At 38.1% G+C, this 27,912-nt stretch overlaps 1 protein-coding gene across 8 annotated transcripts in view; it reads left to right on the plus strand.

Moving 5' to 3' along the window:
- ERBB4 (erb-b2 receptor tyrosine kinase 4) overlaps positions 1–27,912 on the plus strand; it is a 1,100,930-nt gene that overhangs the window by 916,654 nt on the left and 156,364 nt on the right. For all 8 annotated transcript variants that reach the window (XM_070489795.1, XM_070489798.1, XM_014851360.3 and 5 more), the window contains one exon: positions 19,410–19,595. In XM_070489795.1, the coding sequence (XP_070345896.1) occupies positions 19,410–19,595 (186 nt within the window). The remainder of the gene's footprint in view (positions 1–19,409; positions 19,596–27,912) is intronic.

The following is a 27,912-nucleotide window of genomic DNA, read 5'->3' on the forward strand; positions in this document are numbered from 1 at the left end:
TGTTACTAGATTCTTACCTATTTTAAGTCAAATTTAATTTTTAAAAGTATTGAATGAGCACTCCTAAATCGAGTTCTCCTATGCAGAAATGAAAATAAAGATAGGAGTTAGTCTTAGTCCCTTCCTGCAAAGGCTATTTAGCATTTTATTATTGGAGGATTCATTTTAAATAGTTGAAGATAAATTGTTCACACTTGATTTATCCAAAATAAAGGATAGTTGGTACTTGTTAAAATGCCACTTCATAAAGATTCCACTAACCAGTTAATCTTATCAGTGATAGCTCTTGTTAGGACACTATATAATGACCACAAAATCAGCTGGGTCATCCTGGTTACCTAATTGATGTTAATAGTTCTTGAGGAGACAGCATAGTTGAAAGAGTCTTGACTGTGGATGCAATGAGAACAAGATTTAAATCCCAGCTTGGCTATTTACTAACTTTAGGATCTTAGCAAATTGCTTATCCTTTTCAAACTTGTCTCATCACTTAATTGATATAATAATATCTGTTGGACAAGATTGTCCTGAGAACTCAATGAGTTCATGTAGAAATCAACAGCACTGTGCCAGGCACAATTCCACCAAAAGCCATAGTGATTATCATCTGACGGAGTTCTGTAATAGCTCACTTTCCAGGGACCATAAATATGTTTACTAAGAACTAGAAAAACTAAATACAGGCCTTACCCAACAGATTAAATAGCCCTATGGAAACTGGTTTTCATTTATAGAGAGAAAAAAAAATTAAAGCAATAGACATTACTTGGAAGTTAATTATTATTCCTTTCTCCATAACGGTAGAATCTATAGTATGTTGGTGTTTTTATTCTTTACAGCACATTCCAGACTTCTCTTCAGATGGTCCATGTGGGATCTTTCTCGGCTTGTTCTTCTGAATTAGTCCTGAAATGCTAACCGCAGACTCCTCTGTGCTTCTCTTTCTGCGACTTGGCTCAGATTCGTCAGTAGGCTACGGTCCCTGCCCCGGCTGCACGCATTCCCAGTACCACTTGGTTTCTGTTACCTATTTTAACCCCTGTTGCTATTCACTACTATTACTGTTATTGCGGTGACTATTTGTTACAGAACAAACTGATGCAGTTCTTAAACTCCTCTTGCAACTCCATAAGCCACTTTTGGCCTTCTCCCAACTCTTCGTGATTCCTTTATGTCGAAGGTGGGAAGAGAGATTCCAAGCTCTCCATTATATTAAATAGGACAAAAAAAATAGCAGGTAGAGTGCTGACAGAAAAACTGTTTGTTTGGGTTTTTTGGTCAATTTTCTTGGCTTACATTCCACATGTCCCCACTGGACTTTAAAAAGATCAAAGTGATCACTCACCCTGAAGCTGCAGCATTCTTTCAGACTCTTGGCCATACCTGACTGCTTAACAATTTCATTCCCTTTAGGTATAATCGGTTTAATACAAATGTAATAATAGCTAATATTTTTAAGTGTCTGCCAGGCACTGGGATAAGCTCTTTGCCTGAACTACGTCATTTAGCTATTACCTATATGTGTTAATTTCTAAATGAATTAAAAATATCTGCATCATTTAGATTGGACTAAAATAGTACATCCAAACTAAGTTTGGGAGCAACAATAATTTTAAAAATATGTATAAAATCAAGGCAACGATGTTTATCTTACCTTACTTCCCAATAAACTACTTTTTGCTGCCTAAAGCTTTGAATTGAGGAGGCTTTTGAGTCCTCATCCAGTCCAGTCTGGAAAGAATACAACGGGTTTATTAGTTTCTTGTAGCTGCTGTAATAAATTACCATAAACTTGGTGACTTAAAACCACAAAATATATTTTATCGCATTTCTGGAGGCCAGACTTCTGAAATCAAGGTGTTGGTTGGGCTGCATGCCCTCTAGAAGCTCTAAGGTAAAATCTGCTCCTTGCCTTGTCCAGCTTCTGGTGCCTGCAGATGCTCCTTGACTTGTGGCTGCATCATTCCCATCTTTGCTTCCCTCTTCATGTTATCTTCTCCTCCGTGTATCTGTATCTAGTCTCCGTCTGCCTCTCTCTCGTGAGGATGCTCATGATGGCATTTAGGGCTCTCTCAGATAATCCAGGATGATCTTCTCATCTCAAAATCCTTAAGTTAATCATATCTGTATGGATTGTTTTTCCAAATAAGGGTATAGTGACAAGCTCCTAGGATTAGAATTGGACATATTTTGGGATTCTTTATTGGCCTACCACAATGATTGCTTAGCAATATCTGCCATGGGCATGGGAGAGGGTGTTGGTAGCATGCATGCCATGTTTTTGCCATCAGTGACCTAGTCTGTGATTTGACAAATAAGTGTAAGGTTATGTGACTTGTCCAAGATTACTGCACCAGAATAATCCCAGCATGGCACACATTATATACTAAATTGAGTAATGGAAGTGAGTTTAGCAAAGTGGTTTTTATAAAGATATGGGCAGGGCTGAGAAACACCAACAAGGTTTCTTCAAGTGTCTCAAGACTAGTAATAGAACTGCGAAGTCCTGAAGTAGCAAGGGGAAGTTTACTCTGAGCTGATGACTGCTGTGGCCCTTGGTAGAGAGCTGCGGAAAGCTGGGATGAGGGATAGATACCAACCTCAGCTCTTTTCTCTTCAGTCTTCTGCTATTGCTTTTCAGTGGCTGAACCCAGATGAAAGCCAGTGGGCAAGGTAACCTGCTGTCATTAAAGTCAGTTCACTGGGCCCGTAACAGTGCAGAGAAGGATAGAGAATGGATCCGGAGTGGCAAAGAGAAATATGCAGGCCAGTCTCACAGATCATTAGTGTCATAGCTGGGAACATAGTCTGAACTTCTCTATTCAAAAATTTATTACAATTTTAGACATGCCAAATTTGATTCAACAGATGTTTAATGAGTACATGCAATGTTAAGGCTCTCTATGTAGCACTCCGAAAAAATGCCTAGGATTTTTTTTGTTGGTTGTAGCAAAAACAGACTGGAGTTAATGAAAAAGATCAGCATTCTTTTTACAGTAGTGATGTGAGTCTGAACTTAAGTAGGAATCAGAATCAAAATACATAGAAGGATGTAAATTTGAGTTACACTGAAATAAGCAATTAATAGGACCTGGGGAAATACTAGATCTGGAGTACAGTGGAAAACATAGAAAAGAGAATGCTAAATATTTAAAACCAAATTAGAAAATGTTTCTGAAATTTACAAAATTAGTATAGTAGCACACAAGCTCCTTTAAAGTAATTTACTTTGTGTCTTAAATTTGAGGTCCAGTAGGATATGTGTGTCAAGATAACCAGAAGGCATTTGAGATATGGGCTGATTCCTGGCAGGTAGGATGGGAAGGGGGAATATAATAAAGATTCTGCTCATTTATTCATAAAATTGTATTACTTCCTTCCTATGAGGTATACACTCTACAAGAATTTGATAATAGTCCAATGACTATGATCAACTAATTTACTACTTTCAAAGAAATCATTAGAGATTTAGGCGGACATTTAACATAGATGTTATGCTATGGGAGGTATACATATATAAAGATCTATTAGTCCCTGCTCAGAGATGACAGTTGGAATTACAGGAGTGGAAAAGAAAGCTTAGAACATGGGCACAGTATAATTCTCAAGTTTTGGATATTTTGCACAGACGTTGTGGATATGATGATTTTATTTTCTATCTTGTAAATACCAATGCTATTTACACAGCTTCAAACTAAATCAAATCATGAAAAACACAAAATTTTGCAGCTGATTCCATATGTTTTTGACAACTCTGTCATATTTCTTTAAGTTGTAAGATATATCGCAAGAGATTGCAGATGAAAGCAAAGAATATTAGGGATAAAGCCATGGTAGCATCTTCCCATTTAAGGTGTGGGAAGGAAAAGCAGGTGCTAATATTTGTAATAAGAGTACTCAGGGAGAATGGAGATTTAGGATGGAATAAAATACTAACATCAGCCACCGATGGATTTTTCAAAAAGAAAGGTGGTCAGTGAGGTGAAACAGTGCAGAAGGTCAGGAAAATATAAGAATTAGAGAATAAACCCACTGACGGGTGAAAAGGAGGTCCTTGGTGACTTTTTCAAAAGTAATTTGAATAGTAAGAATGCAGAAAGTTGTAGAAGAAATGGAGCCCTAAGGAATGAAGGACTATAAAGAAACAATAGCAAATATTCCCAAAGTAGAGAAATGGCAAAATTGAAGGAACTTTTATTTTTAGAATACGAAACATCTAAATATATTGTAAGTTCAGTGAGGTGCCAACATGGAGTGAAGGTGAAGTTGCACTAGACAAACACAGTGGTCAAAGGGTTCAAGAGAACAAAATGGAATGTCGAGAGTAAATATTGTGAAAGGTAGGAAGTTTTTGACTTGCTCAGAGATAAAGGTCATAACAAACATAATGAAGAGTTAATAACAAATCAAGAGTGCTACTTTTGGAGGGTCAGATCGGAGACTTAGGATAAATCCCCATGAATCTATGCCTTCCTCTAACAAGGTTTAAAAGTTTCAGAATTCAGACGGTGGGCGTTACCTTTGGCCAAGGAGTAGCAAAATGGGATTATCAAAGGGGAAAAAAAATTACATGATGAAGGTAAACACTTTATTGTATTGGCTGACATTGGAGTTCAGGCTAGGGGAGAGGTAAATGAAGCATAACAGAAAGCAGGCATTAACAAATTTATGACTAAATCCAGTCTCCTTCTCATGACCACACGGCCTTTCACGATCTGGCTCCTAGCAAAATTGCCAATCTCATCTCATGCCACTGCAGCTCTTGCTAAATTCTAGACAGATGAGCCTTCTCAGAGCTTCCAAAATTTTCCAAGTTCTTAGACTCTTTCCTCGAATTTGTCTATCTGATTTCTCAAAATTCAGATCTTAGGTCACATTTCCTGACTACCCTTATCTAAAGCAGTTCTGCAGCCACCATTTTAATGTCTGTCACAATACTCTATGTATTTTCTCCATAAACCTTAATATAATTTATAATTATTTATACATCCATTTTATATTTATTTGGCTTTCCTGATTCTGGGTTGCCTCTACTGGTAGAATGAAAGCTTCATGAGGATAGAGATAATACTGTAGACCCAGCTTCAATCAGAGTGCCAGGCTCATAGCAGGTCCTCAATAAATATTTTTAAGTGAGTGAATGTATAACAAAGGGATAGGAACATAAAATAAGGATGTAGGGAAAGTCACCGTTCACTAGTGTTAGGGGGAAGAAAGAAAATACCATCAAAAAATAGAATTCTACCTTGTGTAGAATTCTTCGCATTAGGTCTTCATTATAGAGCAGTGTTAAGTACCACCAACGAAATCCAAGATACAGCCACCCAATGGGTAAACGATGGAGAATGGAGATGGAAAACTTCTGACTGCAAAGGTTAGTAAGATCCTAATCTTCATTGTTCAAGTACACAAAAATGATACCAGAGATTGCAAAGTGCTAAGGCCACTGAGCAAAGGGGACAAACTCAAATTGATGGCATATTAATTCAGCCTAATTGCTGCTCACCTACTTGCACAAGTAAATTATTATTTATTCGAGACAGGAAGGAACAGATGCACACTGCATTTATCTTGTTATCTGGGTACAATCTGCTGCAAAACAGGTTTGTAAAACATAATTATGGACCAGTAATTTGATTTCACTTTTCATCACTGCTGTCGTCGTCTTCTTTGTTTTCTTCATCGCCATCATCCTCACTATCTTTGGGAGAGGCATTTGTTTCAAGCATCACAAACCTGCTGACTGTTGCATTAAGCACAGTTTTATATGTCTACATTAATTGTCTATGTTTTTTCGTTTTCTCTCCCCCTTTTTATCTTTCCTATCCATGATGCTGTGAGATTTTCCCTATTTTCAGCTGAAGGGTATTGAACTAATGGTCCATAGACATAATGAAACAGTGAAAGTTTGGCTGAAGCCAACATTTTTTTAAAACAGAATAGCCCATAAGTTTTGACTGGCCATATGTTTTTTTCTTCCTTTTTTTTTTTTTTTTTTTTTTGTGAATCCACTAACCAACATAAGTGAGAAAACAAGTTTAAGTAGCAAGGTATAAACATCTGAAGGCTGGGCAAAATGATACCTTAATGTGACAAATTATATTGCTCACTTTTATTATTGTACAGAAATGTCTTTCCTTCAAACTGAAATAGAGATACAAATAGCATAGGTGAGAGAATAATGGTGTACATGCTTCAGAGCTTTCTGTCTATGCCCTGGCCGTCCCTTGGTAGTTTAAAAAAAATGTCCTTAGTCAAGCCAGACCTTATTATAAAGAAAAATGTTCTTGCTTTAGACTTTTCAGCACCTGTTACATCTTTCCCCTCTGTCCAATGGGAACATTCTTTAATTCACCTACAAGGAACATTTTTATAAAGCAAAAGGGAAAAGAAAGACAGGGAATAATTTTATTTCTGGAAAAATAGATAATGCACCTGTCAACTTGTATTTATTCCAGTGGCCTTCGCTGACATTTTATAGTGACAGCAGCAAAGATTCCAAAATTGCTTCCATAGGCCCTACACAGAGATAGGTAACAGAGGACATTATTAATTTTAACACAGAGCAATTTATTGAAACCCAACACTCCATTATTAAAATATTGGAATTTTTTTCCCTTTCCATCCCACTCATCACTCCAAATGAATCCACATTCTCTTTCCTTTATCTATTCCCCTATCCCCCAAAAAAGCCATCTGCTATTTCCTTTATGAAGAAATAAAACCTACAATTAGTGTCTTGTTCATCTTTTCTTTCTCAAAAAAAGGGAACTATTATGCAAATACTCTGTAATTTGGTTTCAAATACTCTTTGTAGTGTGATGAGCAATTTTCCTTAATACAACTCCAGCTTTTTGGCCAGGACTTGCTAATAGATTTTTTTTAGAAGAGAACTTTCATGCAACTTTTTTACACTCTTCTGATGTAAACTTTTCAAATGCGTATTTAGAATGGAATTATCATTACTCCTTGAGTTGTAAAAGGCAAAAAAAAATTGTTTGTATATTTCATCCTGAAAAAAACTCAAAATGTTTCTCTTACCTTAAATTTCATCATTCTCTTTATCTTAAATGGCCTGGACCTAAAAATGCTCCCAGGAAATCAGAATATGTTTTCTTTTGCTTTTTCTGAAAGCATATTGTAAGTGATGGCACGTTATGTGGGAGCGCAAATTTGTTGTTTGATTTTATTTGCTCCTCCCCTTTAGGAACTAAAGTATAATTTGACCCAATTCAACCAGGAATGGCTAACGCCAGGTGCTTGGGGCTGTCTACTTGTTGACAAGATAAGCATTTACAATGTGAAGTGCTGATGAAACTGAAGTAAAAATTCCCATATTTTTACTATCATAAGAAAGAGCAGTGCCTGAAGAGTCAGAAATCCTGAGTGAAAACTGCCCCTGCTGCTTACTCATCGTATGACCCGGGGCGGTCATCCAACTCAGATTTGCTTTCCTTGTTTTACGGCTCAGAATTACTACTTCTTTTGACTGCTTCACAGGGTTATAACGAAGATCAAACAACTGGTGCGTGTTACTGCTTTTGCAGCGGCTTATAGAGACACACATTTGATGGGGATGTCCTAGAGTACTCAGAGTTTCATATTTCCTACAGTAGCTTCACCCGCCCCAGGGAGTTTGCTACAGATGCAGATTTGGCAGATCCACTTCCAGACTTGATTATCTGAGAGTGGGGCCAGGAAAGCCACACTTGTCATAATACACCTAGGTGCTGTTATGCACATGAAAACCTGAGAGCCACCAAAGAGAAATAGAATACAATCAGTATAAATTTAACTTAATTAGATATATAAATCCAGCCCTGGTGATCCAGTGGATAAGATTCAGTGTTCTCACTGCCACAGCCCCGGTTCGTTTCCTGGTCAGAGAACTACACCGCCAACTGTTGGTTGTCATACTGTGGTGACCGGGTGTTGCTGTGTGCTGAAGGCTATGCCACTAGGATTTCAAGTACCAGCGTGATCACCTGTGGTGGATAGGTTTCAGTGACAGTCCCAGACTAGACAGACTGGCAAGAAGGACCTGGCCACCCACTTCTGAGAAAACTGGCCGTGAAAACTCTCTGAATAGCAGCAGAGCATTGTCTGATAGTCTGAGAGGATGATCCAAAAAGACCGGGCAGCATTCTGCTCTGCTGTACACAGCTCGCTAGTAGTCAGAATTGAGTCTACAGCACTAACAACAAACATATTTAATATTTAATATCTAATTTGGTACTTGATTAAATTAGATATTTAATTTGATTAGATGTTTTGCTTATTTGTTGATGTGTCTGTGTATATTTATATGTTTGCATACCTTAATTTAGTGAAGGTTTACACTTTCAAAATTAATGTTAATTAATAATTAATATTAACATAATACTAGAGTAAATAATTGATAGTTAACTTGGCTAATATTCCTATCTGCACTCTCCTTAAAACTATGCCAGTTTGCTTTATTTCAAACGTTTACTGAAATATACAGTAAGTAAAACCAAAATGTTTTCACCTCATGGGTCCATAAGGGGCCATATTAACAGTTATGACTGAAATTTCTGGCGTTATTGATTATGCAGAAACTCTAGCCCCCAAAGAAGTCTCCTCAAATAGTGTGGGAAGCTGCTGAGTGTCTCATATGTACCCATAAATCAGTCTCCCAGTTGTGGTTACCCTGTGGTCTCTACGGTGTCCTTTCCTACCAGCTCTGGCCCCCATGTGGAGCTTTTCCTCCCTCTGAGCCACTGAGAGGCCCTGCTCCCAGCACTGCTGACTGATGCCACCTGAGGATGCACCACGTCTCAGTGCTCCCTGGCTGCCAGTCCTCTGCTGTTGGAGGGGTGGTAGGCTCAGAAAGGAAGCATAGAAACTGGTGCTCTCCCCTCTTCTATGACTCATCTGGTTCCCCAAGGCAGCTGAGAAGGGGGAATTGGAAGACCCATTCTCCTTGGAAGTCATCTGAAAAATAGCAATTTCTGCTTCTGCCCACAAAAGCTCAACAACAAAGTCCTTTGAGTTAGGCTAACATCATCTTACCAGCCTGTGTCTTCTGTATGGCCTTATATCTCTCCTTTCTCCAGGCATATGCCCATAGTGGCCCACTCTTCCTTATGCCAAAATTAAAATGTTATACTTCATAGATGACTCGGCTGGATCAAGTAAATACATATTCTCCATCAGACAAACCCCAGGATTGTGAATATGTAATCTTTAGACTCAGCAGAAATAAGCACCACTAAACTAGTAGTGGGGTTAAAAGTGAATCATGTCTATGAAAGTAGCTTTAAGGTGGTACTAATAAAGCTCAAGTACTTCTGCAAAGCTAAGGATGGAAGACAGCAGTCTCCAGCTACTTTCCTCTCCCTTCCCTACCCCCATTTTCCATTGCCCAAAGCAATCGTTTTTAACTTTTTGGCAATTTCCCCTGTAACTTAATTCTGTCAACCTTAAAATGAGATAGTTCATAAATTATAAAATCAAAGTTGAGTTTATTTGGGAATAGTAGAGAAATTGAAATTCAGGGCAAGCGGATTGTGGTGAACCACAGGCAAGTCTGAAGAGACAAAGGGAAGGCCAGCTTTTATTAGGTTTTGGAAGGAAACTGGGGAGGGTTGTTTTGAACAAAATTTCCCTGAAGAAGACCAAGGGTCCGAGGTGGTGGCAGTTTCTCATGGGCTTTGGGCTGTGGTTAGTGCATTGTCACTGAGGAAGGGAGGCATCTTCTTTCTTCTTGCTGGTTCTGTAGGCTGTGACAGGGCTGTGTGTGTGAGAGCTCTCCCCTCACAGCTGCCTGACTCTTTTGAATAAGATTTCCCTGATGAATTTTCACATTTTCCCCTCTTGATCCAGATCTTTCCTTGAAGACATGACGATCAAGAGCCAGGTCATCTGAGTCACAGTTATTTCTATGTTTGTCCCTCGGTGCCAGGAAGGACCTTTCCTGGGTTTCATGTCCCACGTGGGAGGGGAAGGACATAGTGACAGGAAACCACTTAGGCCACATTTGAGTAACAAGGAGAGTAGGAAGAAGAATGCTCAGACACTTTCTAATCATATTTTGTCGAGGTTATAGGCATCAGAAATCATTTCAAAGCACTAAGCCAACATTGTTCCATTTGGTGAATCATTTCTGCAAAGCTTTGACACACAACAGGTGCAAAGTTTAAAAAGGTTTATGCAGAATGAAATTAGAAATAATATGGCAAACCCAGTTTGTATGATGGTTCTGCACCATGAAGCTAGACCTGAAGGCGGCCAACTGAATAAGTCAGAGGTCTATGGGGAGCCAGGTGAAACTTGTAACCACTGTGCTTGGTCTCTGATTTCATGAATTGGGTTTCTACCTCCCCCGAGGAATTTATTCATGTGCAACAGGTTGTACTTACCACCATACATACACCACCTCGTTCAGCTAGGAGATAGGCAAAGGTGATTTGACTGTCCAATACTACCTTAGCTGGGGGATCTGGGGATCGCTGTTGGGCTGCTATTCCCTTGGGAATGGAGTCAGCTATGTTGCCAATTGTTGACTGATACATTTCTAACCATGCACTCATTTGTGTGTATTTTGAGCCAAGGAAAGAGAAAGACCTGCCAAAGGAGGCAAACTCAGAGTCAAGTCCCTAACAGGTGGTTCACATTCTGTTCTTTGGTGTAGATTTAGGGGATTGGACCAGTGGTCAGTTTAAGAGTCATTATGAATGGACAGTGGAACAACTAGATATCCTAGTAAGCATTGTCCCCCTATCTGCCAGCTATCTGCATAATTGTAGGCCCAGGATTGGTCCTGTCCTTCACAGACAAAGATAAAACCAGGTGGAGTGCAGAGGACTACAGCTAAAGTTTAATTATTAATAGAGTTAACAGGTGTCTTTTAATTAGTTTCGAGTCAAGAGTCTGTGGTATTGGGCAGCCCTGTGGCCTAGTGGTTAAATTTGGTGTTCTCCACTTTGGCAGCCTGGGTTCAGCTCCCTGTTGCAGACCTACACCACTCATTGGTGGCCATGCTGTGGCGGTGGCCCACATACAAAATAGAGGAAGATTGGCATGGGTGTTAGTTGAGGGCAAATCTTCCTCAAGCAAAAAAAGGAAGATTGGCACAGATGTTAGCTCAGGGACAATCTTCCTTAGGAAAAAAAAAGAAGGAGGCTGTGGGACTGATACATTTAGGAAGACACCTTACCATCTTAAAATGTTCTTTTCCAAAAGCCCTGAAGTAAGACCTTTGGTGTTTTCTTTCACAGCATGAGAGCAGTTAGTATCAAGGAATGGGAAAGAAGGCAAGAGCAAGAAAGCAGTTTGGTTTGCAAAAGTGTTAACATCAAGTTAGGCTCTGACAGTTATTACTGTCAGAAAGGGAAAAATCAAAACAGGGTACAGGGAAAGTCAGTTTCTGGAGTCTGACTCAATAGGTAACATCCAAATTGGAATAGGAGTAATTATCTGTTGACTGGGAACTAAGGTAAAATTAGTTATAGATAGGACTAAAGACTCACCACTGGCATGGGCAGATCAAAGGTCCTGGTGGCAATTCCAACAATCAGACAGCTTTCACCCTTTTGCAATAGATTGGGAAATGTAAATAAGATTATTGTCTTTCCAAGAGAAAGAGAGGAAATAAAGTGAGGAAAAATAGTGAAGAAAAGATATACAGGCCTGGTTCTGTCATCTTGGGAAAGCTGTCTGCTTCAGCTGTTGTCTGCTTCAATCCCTAGACACTTTCTTTTTTTTTATTATTTTATTGAGGTCATATTGGCTTACAACACTGTGTAAACATGAAGTGTACATTATTATGTATCAGTTTCTGTATAGACTGCATTGTGTTCACCACTAATAGTCTAGTTTTTATACATGACCATACATTTGTGCCCCTTTATCCTTTTTGCCCTCCTTCCCACCCATTTCCCCTTTGGTAACCATTAATCTGTTCTCTTTATCCATGTGTTTATCTTCCACATATGAGTGACATCATATGGTGTTTGCCTTTGTCTAGCTTATCTCACTTAGCATAATACCCTCAAGATCCATCCATGTTGTTGCAAATGGCATGATTTTATCTTTTTTATGGTTGAGTAGTATTCCATTGTATGTACATACCACATCTTCTGTATTATCCATTCATCTGTTGATGGGCACGTGGGTTGCTTCCATGTCTTGGCTATTATGAATAATGCTGCAACAAATGTAGGGATGCATAATCTCTTTGAATTGTTGATTTCATATTCTTTGGATAAATACCGAGCAGTGGGATAGTTGGAATGTATGGTATTTCTATTTTTAATTTTTTGAGAAATCTCTATACTCTTTTCCGTAGAGGCCACACCAGTTTACATTCCCCCCAGCAGTGTATTAGGGTTCCCTTTTCTCCACATCCTCTCCAAACGTTTATTTCTTGTCTTGTTAGTTATAGTCATTTTGATGGGTGTAAGGTGATATTTCATTGTAGGTTTGATTTGCATTTCCCTAGTAATTAGTGATGTTGAATATCTTTTCATGTGCCTGTTGCCCATCTGTATATCTTTGGAAAAATGTCTGTTCATCTCTTCTGCCCATTTTTTGATCAGGCTGTTTTGTTGTTGAGTTGTGCAAGTTCTGTACATATTTTGGAATTAACCTCCTGTCAGATATATGATTTACAAATATTTTCTCCCAGTTAGTGAGTTGTCTTTTTGTTTTGTTCATGGTTTCCTTTGCCTTGCAGAAGCTCTTTAGTTTGATGTAGTCTCATTTGTTTACTTTTTTTTTGTTTGTTTTCCTTGCCTGAGTAGACATGGTACTTGGAAAGATACTGCTAAGACTGATGTCAAAGTGTGTACTGCCTATATTTTCTCCTAGAAATTTAATGGTTTCAGGTCTTACATTCAAGTCTTTAATCCATTTTGAGTTAATTGTTGTGTCTGGTGTAAGATAATGATCTACTTTCATTCTTTTGCAAGTGGCTGTCCAGTTTTCCCAATACCATTTATTGAAGAGACTTTCCTTTCTCTATTGCATGTTCTTGGCTTCTTTGTCAAAGATTAGCTGCCAATAGATACATGGATTTATTTCAATTTTAATTCACTAGTTGGAGTGTAGGTCCATTCAGGGATTGAAGCTTTCTTTAAGTGAACACATGAATCTGGGAATCTCCCCCTTGGAGCTTGGCTGTGCAGAGTTTGGTTAATAGCCCCTGGTGATGTCCCTTCCAGTGAGGTTAGAGGGAGTCTTTCTGAAGGTAGATGAAATCTCTGGGCTGCAGATTATGATGTCTGATGTTTTCCTCTCCCAAGAATGCACTGTGGAAAGATTGTTCTACCAAAGTATGATGATTCTCTATGGATTTGCTTAGGCCTTTGCAAAATTGAAGTATATCCCCTTTTGCCAGCTGTGGATCAGAGGAAGCAGGAGCTAGGTGTATTGAACATCTGGTGATTATCTCAAAAGGGGAGAATTTATGGGTTTCAAAAGGGGTGGATCTGAGATTCAGAAAAACAAATTGCAATGCTTTTGGTCAGGGTACTTGAAGGGTTTCTACAAATTTTGCCAATTGAGTGTTAATAATGCCATTAGTACATTCTACTAGTCCTGAAGATTGAGGGTGGTAGGCATGGTAAAAATATTGTAAAACCTGCCAAACAGTGCAAACTTGTACAATGGTAAACTGAATTACCCGGTCACTATGAAGTTTGAGGGGGTTCCCCAAGTAGGGATAATTTTTTTAATAAGATTTCAGCCACAGAAGAGGCAGCAGCCTTCCTGCAATGGAAAACTTCAGCCTAGTGAGAGACCATACAAATCATTATGAAAACATGTTTATATCTGTAAGACAAGGGTAACTGTATGAAATCCATTTGCCAAACCTCAAATGGTCCCTTAGGCAATTTAAAATGTCCAGGAGCAGTGTTAACAGGTTTTCCCAGATTATATTTTGGGCAGGTTGGGCAAGCAAGGCAGACATTTTGCAGTCTTATTTATATTTTCTCACCAATATTATTTCATAAATGTTATCACTTTGTCAGACCAATGATTTAATGAATGCATGGTGGTCAATAATGGAAATTTTAGAGTCCCTGGTAAGACGGGGTTTTTATTTGGCCCAAACCAGAGGTTTCTTGTTTTATCATACCAGCAGCCATTGGATTGCCAGTATTGTTTTTCTTCCTCTGGTGCTGATAGTTGAGCCTCTCTAGTTATGTGTAAATCATTCTTTGTTGGGTTCCAATGCTTCTAAGCATTCTTTTGGACCCTGACAGAAGTTTGGCTTTTGGTTCCCTTGAGAGCAGCATTTTTAGTGGAAATATCAGTGAAGTGGTTTCCTTTAGCCTCCAGAGAATGAAGTGTGGAATGTCCAGGGAACTTGATGATAGCCAAAGCTGCTGATAGAAGTATGGCATCTAGAAAAGTTTAGACATGAGAGCCATTTTTAATTGTATCTCCATTAGAGGTAAGGAAGCCTCTTGGTTTCCATAGCGTTCCAAAATCGTGGGCTACTCCAGAGGCATACTGGCTGTGGGTATATCCGTTAGCCAGGATACAAACTCGAGTGAAAGCATATAATTCAGCATGTTGGGCTTAAGCAGCCAAAGGCAAAAGTGTCACCTTAATGATTTCAAAAGGAGTTGGAATCGCATACCAGCACAGAATTTACCCTTTTCATTCTTTAAATAAGAACCATCGGTAAACCACAAGAAAACAGCATTGGTTAAGGGAGTTTCCTGTAAATCATTGTGACGAGTTAGAAGGTGATGTGTCAGAGTCAAATAGTCACGAGGAGTCTTGGTGACAGAGTTAACGTTATTGCAGCGAGAAAGGGTTATATGAGGAGCTATTAGCAAGAAGATTTCATTGGAGGTGAGGTGACTAGCTGAACTGTGTTGTGTATGATGAGAATTTAGAAGGGTTTAGAATAGTTAGGGGTGCAAGAATAGTTAGGGGAATCCCATGACTACGTCTTTTGGTGGCCTTAACCAAAACAACAGCGGCAGGAATGGCTCTGAGACAAGGAAGGTATTCTCTGTCCCACAGGGTCTAGCTGTTGGCTATAATGCTCTATGGGGTGATGGTGGCCACTGTGTTTTTGGGTGAGAACTCCGAGTCCCTTTCCTTATTTTTCGTATATGAAGGAAAAAAGGGAAATTGATAATTGGGATGTCCAAAGGCGGGGGATTTATTGAGTTTTCCTTTAAGGCTTTAAAGACTACATCATCCTGATCTTTCCAAACAGTAGGGTCAGGTTTGTTATTTATTAGTAAAGAATATAGGGGATGGGCCATAAAAGAAAAGTTTGGAATCCAATTTCAACAGTACCCAGCTAGCCTGAGAAAGCACTGTAATTGGTGCTTAGTTCTGGGTTTTGGAAAATTGGAGATGCCATGAAGCCTATCTGGATCTAAATATAGCCTTTGTTCCAAGATCAGAGTCCTAAATATAAAACCTGAGTTTGGATGAACTGCAACTTTTCCTTAGAGACTTTGTGTCATTTTGATGCTAAAACTTTTAACAGGTGGGTACTGTCTTCTTGTAAGGAGGTGTAGGAAGGGGAGAAGAGAAGTCAGTTGTCCACAAATTGTAATAAAGTGAAACCTCCAGAAAATTCTATATCATCTATAACAGCCTTTAAAACTTATGAGAAATAAGAAGGACTTTTGGTAAAGCTTTGATGCATGACCGTCCAGGTATGTTGTTGTCCTTCCCAAGTGAAGGTGAAAAGATTGGCTGGCCTTCTCTGTTGAATACTCAAGAAAGCACTACACACGTAAATCATAGTGAAAAATTTGCTTCCGGTAGAGATGGAAGCCAACAAAGTAAGAGGGTTTGGAACAACTGGGTGATGAGGGATGATTATATTATTTATGGCCAAAGGTCTTGAACAAACCTCTGTCCATTGCCATTGGGTTTCTTTACAGGTAAAACAGGGATGGGTGTTACATGGACTAGTGCAAGGAATAACAAGGCTTTGGACCTTATAAGCTTCTATTGTTGGCTTGATTCCCTGCAGGGCTTCCTCATTTATGGGATATTGATTAATTCTGGGGAGAAGTTTTAAGGGATCAATTTAGATCTTGATAAGAGGAGCACTGTGAATTCTACTAACATCTGTTGATGATTTTGCCCATAGGGATGGTGCTAATTGATTCATCAGGGGAAAATGGCTAGAAACTTTGGCATCAGCTTTGATATTGTCAGAAACAGTGCAAATAAAGGATGTTGAAGAAGATATATCCAGTTCATTGGACCAGTTATTTTGGTTGTTGTCATCAAATTCTAAAATTGTTTCCCCCTTTTGGGAGAAAGAAATTCCTGCATGATATTTTTCTAAGTCTTGGCCCAGTAAGTGGACGAGGGCAGAGACACTGAGTGGGAAAGAATAGGTATCCCTCAGAGGGCCCAGACAAAAGAAAATAGGTTTATAAATAGGGACTTATTGACGTTTATTAGTGATCCTCACTACGTGAACTGTTTTAGTATCTTGAGGCAAAGGCTGTTAAACAGCAGTGTAGTTGAGCACTGAGAGTGTAGCTCCAGTATCAATAAGAATGGAGAGAAATTTGTTCCCAATCTGGAGAGTTGTTTCTCCAAACCAGTTAAGAGGAAAGATTGGGAAAAGTCCTTATGATTCCTTGGAGTCTCATCATTGGGAACTGGAAAGACATTGGAAGGTTTGGTTGGGTGACTGAAGACACCTGGAGCATTTTAATTTACAGTAGTTTTTCTTCTATTGTCCTGGCTTCTTACAATAATGACAAAGACTGGGAGGATTTTGCTTAGGGGCCTCCATCTTTTGAAGTTGGAGATTAACGACTTTAGTGGAATCATCTGAGGTGTGGTTTGAAGGCCAACCAAGTGGATGCCACGTCCATAGGAAGACTAAATTTTTCTTGAACACAATTTGAAGTCAACTGTAATAATCATGCACAGGTTAATTTGGTTTCTGAGTGAAAACTTGGGTATTATTCCAATCAACAGGTTTTGAGAAAGTGCTGGGAATTGCCTGTTGGAGTTGGTGAGCAATTCCACAAGCCCCGTCATATAATAGGGCAAGGGGTTTGTCCCGCATCTGCAATTCTAGAGATCTTTCAGGATCATTACAGTTGACAGTTTTCATTGAGTGCTGGGCTTGGCCCTCACCAACAAGCATATGGACTAGTTGATATAATTCTGAGAAATCAGGTTGGTAGGTCTAGACAACCATTTTAAATTCCTTAGCAAATCTGTGGGGATCCTCTGTAACTTTCCAAAATTCTTTTACTATGGCTTTGAGTTTAGCTTTAGTCCAAGGAACATAAGAAATTGGATGCTTAGAGTTAGGGTCCTTGGGGAGTCTGATTTTAAAAGGGTAGATTTCAATGGATTTGATCAAAGAGGAAGTGGGAAGGGGAAGAGGTTCTGAGAAAAAGGGAACTTCAGCGGGAGGATTGGAACGGGTAAGAGGAGAGTATAGAAGAGGTGATGTGGGTGCCACAGGAAAAGAAGTAAGCCTTGGGGGGTGAGATGGAGAAGAGCCTACTGATGCCTTTTGTCCTTCTTCCAATTGTCTATTTGCCTCAGTTAATTTATAAATTAAATTATTTTATTAATTATTTTAATTATAATTTATTTAAGTAAATTATTGTGTCGGTAAAGAGGCATTTTGGAATCTTAAATTTGCTTGGAAGCCTCAAGATATCAATTAAAACAGGCATCCCATGCACTTTTTTAAATCCTAGAGCCATGGTCTTCTTAGTTCTGAGAAAAAACAGGTTGGGGAGATCAACTAAAGCTCTATGTTACCTTTGGTTAGGTTGGTCCATCTGGTTAAGAATTCGCATGAGCAGCGATCATAATTTTTGAACATGACACCAGCTGGCATCTGAGAGGGCATCTCCTGAGAGGGCTTGGAGGATTGGGATCCCATAAGTAAAAAATTGGAGATTATAAAACAAGAGTACAGTAGTCCCCCCTTATCCACGGAGGATAGTTACAAGACCTCCAGTAGATGTCTGAAACCACAGATAGTACTGAACCCTATATATACTATGTTTTTTCCTACATATGCATACCTATGACAAAGTTTAATTTATAAATGAAGCACAATAAGAGATTAACACTAGCTAGTGATAAAATGAACAACTATAAAATATACTGTAATAAAATTTATGTGAATGTTCTCTCTCCCTCTCAAAATTGCTTACTGTACTCACTCTTCTTCTTGTGATGATGTTGGATGGTACAATGTCCTGTGATGAGATGAACTGAGGTGAATGACATAGGCATTGTGACATAGTGTTAGGTTACCATTGACTTTCTGATGATAAGTCAGAAGGAGGATCATCTGCTTCTAGACTGCAGTTAGCCACAGGTAACTGAAGCCACGGAAAGCAAAACCACAGATAAGGGAGTACAGCTGTACTCACCAGGAAGGGTTATGCCATCACAAAAACAGATCCTGAATAAATCTGGAGAGCTCAACATAAGGCGAGGGGCTCAAATCCTAAAGGAGACTTACTGAACTGAAAGGAATGAGATGATCCACAGAAGTGGAGAGCACAGGGACTCCAGTGGTACCGCACGTGTTTCCAGGGGTTGTTAGCTCCTCAGGGTTTGTCTCCTTCAGATGTCACCTCTGACACCATATAATGTCAATCTTAAAATAAAATAATTGATGAATTATCAAAGCAAATTTGAGTTTATTTGAGAACAGTAGAGGAATTAAAATTCAGGACAAGCAGACTATGGCAAACCACAGGTATGTCTGAAGAGACTAAGGGAATGTCAACTTTTATTAGGTTTTAGGAGGGAATTAAGGAGAGTTATTGGAAGAAAAGTTCATTAGAGGAGAACAAGAGTTTGAGGTGGTGGTGGTTTCTCATGGGCTGCAAGCAGTGGTTAGCACATTGTCGCTGAGGCAGGGTGGCATCTTCCTGCTGGTTAAGTAGGCTGTGACGAGGGGTGTGTGTGAGAGAGTGCTCCCTTCATGGCTCCTCGACTCTGTTGTAAGATTCCCTTTATTAATTTTCAAAACTGTATATGTGTAAATAATATGCTTATAGTCTCAATTCTTGATTTTTCAGAGTAGCATTTATATCAATGATTGTACTCTAGAACCAAAGATCAAAGGTTAAAAATCCAGTGTAAGTTAGGATTCAATTTCAACTTACTTGGCAGTAAATGAAATCTAATATTGTCTACATTATAAAAGAGATCCCATTATTAATTTTATATGCAGTTATTCTTTAACATTTTCCATTTTATTAAATATATACTCTGTTTTTCATTTAATTTCACTTGAATTAAATTGCTTTAAGAATATGATGGCTACAATGTCTTTTTGCTTTTAATTGATTCCATTGAGTGTGCATTTTAAAAGTCATTATCAGCACCATTAATTCAGTGCAAGTAACTATAATTATAAAAAACTTTGGGTTGAAGTGGTGCTATTATATTTTTTCTCATAGGAAGCTCTGATCATGGCAAGTATGGACCATCCACACTTAGTCCGGTTATTGGGTGTCTGTCTGAGCCCAACTATCCAGCTGGTTACACAGCTTATGCCCCATGGCTGCCTGTTGGATTACGTCCATGAACACAAGGATAACATTGGATCACAGCTGTTGCTTAACTGGTGTGTCCAGATAGCGAAGGTAGGTGCCTGTCATTTCCCGTGGAAATGACTTTTCTGGCTTTATATCTCCTAATCTAAAACAATTTGAGTATTAAAAACATTTCAAGTCTTTCAATCTATTTAAGTAAAACAAATTATATTTGCTCTATTGAAAGATATGTTATAGGGAGGTGTTTACATTTAAACTACAGATCAAACACATGGTCTTCTTACATGTTTTTTGATTATTGTGCTGTGCTGTTTATGGTATATTGACCAAAGATCAAAATGAATAGCTTACTAGTCAGGAGGAAAAACTGTTATACTGGATTTGTTTCGCTTTTTGTTTGTTTTGATATAGTTTATTTACCAAAAAAAATCTGAGAAAGAAAAAATTGAAGGTCTGAATTGTTACATTTTTAGATGATTTTGTTAAAATAGCCTGTACATTCAATTCTCAGTACTATCAATGTTCAAATTCTAAGTATTTTCCTAGACATTTTCATATTCTCAAGGGGTCTTTAATGGTTTGGGGTTTTTTTCTTTTTGGTCTGGCACAAAATCTCACAGATGTAACATACATAAGGGAAGTGGCTTGGATCTTAGTACCCGGGTGGTGGGGGAGGCGGCGCTGTGGTGAACTAGACAGCATCTGCCCTCTTCTAGGAGACTCTGGCTTTTTCTATAAGAATTGTCTGTCTTCTAATTTTTCAAGAGGGGATATAGTTCTGGATTTTTTTGTTAATTCTCCAAATTTAAATCTTGGCTCAAACTTTTGAAGTGCTCTGGGAGCCAAAGCAAACATTCATGTCCCGCAGTCCACGAGTGTGCAAATTCTGATGTACATTCCTTATGTTCCAAGTAACCATTTATGATTATCTGTTCCAAGGATAGTTCTTGAAAATTTTCTCTTTCCAGATATTTAGGGCTGAGATGAGTTTTAACTCACTCTTTCAACTCTTAGTTACATCAAAATATGACTTCATATTCTGTAAATTCCATATGTTCGTCTTTGCATTTGTGTGATATAAATACCAAAATGTTAATTTAGTGGTTTTAGCCTGTTTCTTTTTACAATCTAAGAGTGAATGAAAATACATTACCAAAGGAGAAATTTGAGATGATTCTTAAAATTCAAACCCAAAAAATCTTTTGAGGGAAAAGCCCAGTTTAGTTTTACATACTATAAGTCTCAATATAGTTTCCTTATGGGCCATGTATTATAATTTTGTGAATATTACATGACAAACTCACAACTGAGAGGATTCTTTATGGTAATGAAGCTTGAAATATAGCTCTTCAAAAATTGATTTACTTATCTAAGAACTTCTATAATTTATAAGGTGAGCTAAATATGCAATAGAAATTCTCAAATCATCCTAGCGCTATAAATGAAAACAAAACTAAACTTCAGATTTCTTAGCTCTTCTCTATATTTCCTGCAGTGCTTTCCATAATTTAGCTTTTGTCCTTAGGGATTCATGGCATTAATATATCATCTATACGAGACTATACACTCTAATAATAGAAACTACTGTGAGTTCCCTGAATAACCACACTGTTTTAAACCTTTTTGCCTTTGCAAATGCCATTTCTTCTGCTGAGAAATATTTTCTCAGTTTCTTGAGTCACATAACACTACCTTTTTCATCCATCAACACTGACTGCACTTCCTTCCCTTCTGGAGCCTTCCCTGGTCAACCTCTGTCTGTAAACAGAAGTAACTTCTGCATTAGTTTTGGTCAATGATATCTTGAAAATATTTTTATTATTTAAATGTTAAACTATGTGTCTCCATAGCTCCCTGAATGTACGGCAAGTTTATTTAGCCACTTATCCTTCAATAAATACTTGTGGACACCTACCATGTACCGGGTACTGGGCTGACTGAAGTGTTTCGGGTGAACAATATGGACGTGAGCCTGGTTGTCTCTGTGTACCTTGATGGAATGAACAGACATACAACAAATAAAATAATTAAGTGCAGGATTAAATGCTATGCTTCAGATTTTGAAGAAAAATAATTACAGGAGAGACTTGAGGGAAGACCCCGCTGAGTCTTGATTGAGAAGACTTTGGCCATGAACAGAAAATTTAGGAGGAGGAAAGATTACACAGAGTCCTATAGATATAGTGACCATGTAATTTATCATCAAAATGGGACAATTTTAGGAGTGAAAGGAGGCTCCATTGCAAGTTACATCAGGACAGCAGAGCCTGGTACGTGGGAGCCCTGTACAGCATGGGAGTTTGGATTTTGTTATAAATGTGGTAGGTAATTATTGAAGTATTTTACCTTGGAAGTGACATAAACCAATTTATCTCTAAAGAGATCATGCCAGTTTATGTATGCAGATTAAATTGAGGCAATGCAAGATGGACATGAAGATAGCAGTTAGAAATCTGGGGATAATGAAAATAAGGAGAAGGAAATGCAATTAAGATATATTTTTGAGACAAATTTAAGGCATTTGATGGTTGATTAGCTCTGAGCACTGGGGGAGGGGAGTGTGGTGGGGCCATCTCCTGAGGTGGAGAAGGCTGAAGAACTTATCTGTAGAGAAAAATCAGGAGTTCAGTTCTAGACATGGCAAATTGGATAAGTTTATAAAATGTGAAATTGGACTGTCAATCAGGTAGTTGAATTTGGTTGGGACTATAGATTTAGGTTTAGGAGTGATAGCCATTCAAATACATGGGAATATATGGGATTATCTGGGGACCGACTGGGTCTCATTCATACTTCTCAACACATAAAATTGGGTCTTACACAGAGTAGCCGTTCAATAAACCTATTTAATTAATATTTTTAAGTCATAAGGAAAATAAAAAATCTACCCTTAAGGAGGGAGTCTTTCCTTCATCTTTTTTCCTACTCTGGGGGCAGAATTGTGTAATGCTTTGGGAAACAGCATTAGGGTCAGAAGGACCTACATAGTATGTTCATGCTCACTTTTTGGTTTTGTGAGTTTGAATTAAGCTAGTCGACCTCTCTGAATTTTTGTTTCTCAATGTATTAATGGAGTTAAATATTTTTACATTTTTTCTCATTGCAAAATCAATAGAATATTATCTACCTGTGGTAGGCTGAAAAATAACCCAATAGATGTTATGTCTTATCCCCGAATCTGTGAATATGTTACTTTACATGTTAAAAAGGATTGTGCACACGTGATGAAGTTAAGGATTTGAGGGTGAGTAGATTATCCTGGTGGGCCCAACGTAATGGAGAGATCTTTATAATGGGAGGCAGAAGGATTAGAGTCAGAGAGAGAAGATGCAAGGATGGAAGCAGAGTTGGAATGAGGGGCCTTGAGGATGGAGGAAGGGGCCATGCTGAAGAAAAGAGCCGATTTCCAGAAGTTGGAAAAGGAAAGGAACCAGATTCACTGCTAGAACCACCAGAAGGAATGCAGCCCTGCCAGCACCTTGATTTTAGTCCAGTAAAACTGATTGTGGACTTGTGACATCCAGAGCTGTAAGAAAATTAATTTAGGGCCCGGCTCGGTGGCGCAGCTGTTAAGTTCGAACGTTACGCTTCTCAGCCGCCCACAGTTCGCCGGTTTGGATCCTGGGTGTGGACATGGCACTGCTTGGCAAAAGCCATGCTGTGGTAGGCATCCCACATATAAAGTAGAGGAAGATGGGCACGGATGTTAGCTCAGGGCCAGGCTTCCTCAGCAAAAAGAGGAGGATTGGCAGTAGTTAGCTCAGGGCTAATCTTCCTCAAAAAAAAAGAAAAGAAAAGAAATTTATATGGGTTTAAGCCACTAAATTTGTGGTCATTGGTTACAGCAATAGAAAACTAATACACTTCCTCATAGTGATTTGCAGAGATTCAATGAAATAGCCCACGTAAGGTCTCTGGCTCGGCTCCTAGAATGTGGAGTGCTTAAAATCAACCCGCATTTATTAGCTGTAGGTTGAAAGCCTTGAAACAGAGAGTTGTTTTAGAAACGTCTGTAAAATAAGAGTAATGTGGTCTGAATAAAGACAAGCATTTTACAAATAGCTATTTCAATAATTTAGAGGCTACATTTTCTTTGTTTTCAATTCTCACCTAGATAGACTTGTGAAAGTAAATGAGGTATCCTCATAATTTCTCCAATACCCACTTTCATTTTGGCCACATCCTTTTTTTGTTGACAAAGCTGGGAGGAGGGGGAGGAATGATGCTGTAAAATAACCAATTTATATTTGTGTATAATATACCCGTGGAAAGGTTAACACAGAAATGATAATGATAGCTAACATCAAGCACTTACTCTGCGCGAGCACTATTCTGTGTATTTTATTCATCAATTAATTTGTCTCATCACAAACCTGTGAGGTAAGTATCATTATTATGTACTTTTCACGGATCAAGAAAGTGAGTCAGAGAGAATTTAAGTAACTTGATTAATTCACACAGCTAGTAAATAAATAGTGGAAGCACTAATCTATGTTGTTTTTATATATAAGGAAGAAAGTATTTTAAAAATATTTTCATGCATATTCTGTTTTATTTCCACTCTTCCATTGTTTCATCATTCTACAAAATTTTATATAATAGAAAACACAAATTTAAACACCAAATGTGTTTGCCTCTTATAGGCAACCATATTCACTCTGCATAAGCTGCGTTTGGAACTTGATTTAATTTGGTAAGCAGAGCAGAACACAATATTATTTAATGTTCATATACAGCCATATGCTTTCCTGGTGTTTTATGAATCAGAATAGAAGATAATGTTGAAATTCCTTCTTTCGTAGTGTTGCTAACAAGTTTGAGAAACAGTTTTTAAAGACAGCTTAGCTTATTCTGAAAAATATATGTGAGTTTAGAGTGAAGGAACTTCATGGTGAGTAACGCTGATAATGACTGTGTCCAGGTAGATAAAGCATGTCTTACACACCTGGCATCTGCTTGGTGCTTTATGTGCATTGTGTTATTTCATCTTTACTGAACCTCTAGCAGGTATGGCCCGTTATTCTCCCAGTTTATAGAGAAGGAAATGGGGGAAGTCCTAAAGGATACAGCAGCAGGTTGAGATGCCTGGATTTTACACAGGTAACTCTGATGATGTCAGAGTCAGGTCTTCAAACCATTTTTCACTCTTTCCTCTCCAAACAAACACATGTCGCCTCACCTTAGTCACCTGCTCTCTGTCCTCCAACAACACCCCAAATTGAGGAGTGCTGAGGGCATGACCTTTTGTCTGTAGTTGTGTCTCATCATTAATCCCATAATAGGAAAGATTCTTTAATGAATAATCCTTTTTATTGTCTTCATGAGAATTTTTCATTGTCTTCTCATCAGGATGTATGTCACATCTTCAGGAGAAAGTACTAGATATTTCTTCAATGATGGGGGAATATTTTTCAACCAATGTTTTACTTATAAAATATTATGAAAGAGCAAGCTCAGAACTGTCTGTGAACTATTGTGCAGTATAGATAGTGATCCCAAGTGACACCATAAATTAAGAATTTAAAATTCATAGTCTGGCACTAGTTTATGTTAAGCACACAGACTCTAGAACCAGACTGACCAGGTTCAAATCCAAGCTCCACCACTTATTAGCTGTTTGGCTCTAGATGTTACTTAATCTCTCTGGGCCCCATGAAAATGGAAGTAAGGATAGTACTTGCTTCACAGAGTAATTATGAGAATAAGGTAATATTCATAACGTGCTAAGAAAATTGCCCAGCGTAGACTAAGAATGTATACTATGTGTTATTTTGGATAATATCTGAGTAGAATACAATAAGGAAAGACATATTTTTAGTTAGAACACCCTAATGATGTCATTTTAAAAGTACCTCATTTTTAAATCCTAGATATAAAAGATTTAGCATTGGTTTTTAGACCATTCTGGGGATGGGAGGAGGTAATCTCATGTTTAATATTTAATAATTCTGACCTTTGGAAGAAAGAACTTGTCTCTCATCCTCATGTACTTTCCTACACAGGTTCCTAAGTTGCTGTTCCACAGGTGCTATGGCCTCAATTCCATATTTGAAATTAAATTATTTGTAGCATTGAAAACATCTGAAACTGCCATGAAACCACCAGTAAACTAGCAAAGATCTGGGGTCAGGCGTAATTCTTTGAATCAGATAGTCTGTTACTGAAGAGGAACAAAGAAAAAATTCTAACTTTTCAATCTCAAACCAGAAAAAGTTAATATTGGTCTATCTTCCTATAACTGCACAAATTGTAGCCCCTGATTCCTTTCTAAGGAAAATATTATTTGAAGCTTTTCTGTTATTATTGTTACTGTATTTGTAAAGTGTGAACACTGAGTATAGGCTACTTTTACTTTTCAAAATCTTGAAACCTTTCTCAGAGCTTTGCTGCCCTTTTCACTTTGCCGTCAGATTTTCTTTGGAGGCTCTCATTGGTTTGCAGTTTAATTCAGATGTAGAGTTTGAAGGGCTTTCTTTTGCTGTGGTGCACATGTCCATGGTACATTGTATCCTTCAAGATGATTCATTGTCTGATTAAGTCATAAATTGACCCAACTTTAAATTTCTTCCAAAAGAACATGGAAATAAAAGTCACTCAATATTTTAAAGAATAAAAATTAACCTAATATGTTTAACCAAAATAATTTAGATTCTGCCTATAAATAAAAGCTCTCAGCTAGATTTTTACAAATAGATTGATTCCAGCATTTATGTTTTCTAGGGAAAGTATTGTTCAAAGGTCAGCATGATGTTCAGTCCAGTTTAATAGATTTTCTCAGTTGAACTTTTTTTTTACTTTGTTCCCCAATTACTTTTCTTATCCATTCATATTTTTAATTGGAGTTAATGAGAATTCTATGTATAGATGTGACCTTAGACATATGCACATTTGTGTATAATACATGTACAATTTAAAAGTAATCAATAGTCTAGGGAAGAGGCAGAACACTAATAACATTCTAGAAAAGATGAAATTAGCACTTATTATGTATAATAGTAAAATAATGATATTTAATACTGTTTAGAAGTTTGTGAATACCAATTGACTGAATGGGTTCCTTGGGCAGGTTTTGACACAGAGAAATGATCATATTCTATAAAGGTAGTGGAGAAGAGGAATATTGGAATTAAAAGCCATAGTGTTAGCGGCATAGCTAGATTCCATTTAGTGAAAAGTCACAATTTAAATTAAAATAGATTATTTTTCCTCGTCATATAATCACTTTTGGGGAGAGACAAGGATGTAACATTGCTTAATCTTTATCATTTTTACTGATATTATTTAACTTTGAAGACATTATACATTCTGATGAGTTTTCATTAGATCTTTAGAGAAATTCAGTGGCATGAATCTGACTTAGTAGTAAAATTTTATTCAGAGTAAATATCTTCAGTGACTTTCCTAGGGTCATGCTGCAAACTAGCCCAGGGATAAAGAACTGAACTCAGAACTATGGACAAGTCATTGATTATTTCATGAAGATAAAATGTTCAATATTTTTTCCATAGAGGCAGCCAATTGAGAGAGTTTTTGCAGAATCTCTGTCCATTTCTAAGGTCTGTGTCTAATTAGACATTTGAGATCTGAATCCAAGAGGAGATTATCTCTGGTCTTTATTTAACCAGGAGGGATTCATTTATTTATTAATTTACATCTTTTTTTTTTTTTTTTGAGGATGATTAACCCTGAGCTAACTATTGCCAGTCCTCTTTTTGCTGAGGAAGACTGGCCCTGAGCTACCATCTGTGCCCATCTTCCTCTACTTTATATTTGGGACGCCTACCACAGCATGGCTTTTGCCAAGCAGTGCCATGTCCGCACCTGGGATCCGAACCGGCAAACCCCAGGCCGCCAAGAAGCGGAATGTGTGCACTTAACCGCTGCGCCACCTGGCTGGCCCCTATTTATTAATTTAAAAATTAGTAAATTATGATTTAGCAGGTACTATCTCAAGATCTGCGGATTCAAGTTAAAACAACAATGTAAACTCCCTCTATTGCAGTTTTTATATTCCACTAGTGAAGACAGGCACAAAAACCAAGAAATCAAAAACCACTGCACTACTGCCTCCTGTAGCGAGAGAGGAGAGATGGCCCTGCCTGCAGAGTGTTAGGGCGGGACTGCAAAGGAAGCTGTACTGTGTCCAGGTTCTAGCTCCATCGCTAATCATCTGCATGACTTAGGGAAATTCTTTGATGTCTCTGAATCTGTTTCCTCATCTATAAAATGGGCAACAGCCTCCATTTGTCCAGCTGTTGTGATGGTTAGATGAGATCATGCTTCAGCTGTGCACATTTGCTAGCAAAGCTTCAGCGCTGAATGGATGTCACGATGAAATTAACTAAAATGATAATACATTATTTAATATTTATTATCATCAATATTAACTTAGACATGACTTCCACAG

The sequence above is a fragment of the Equus asinus genome, chromosome 19 (assembly GCF_041296235.1).
Source record: "Equus asinus isolate D_3611 breed Donkey chromosome 19, EquAss-T2T_v2, whole genome shotgun sequence".
NCBI classification, from domain to species: Eukaryota; Metazoa; Chordata; class Mammalia; order Perissodactyla; family Equidae; genus Equus; species Equus asinus.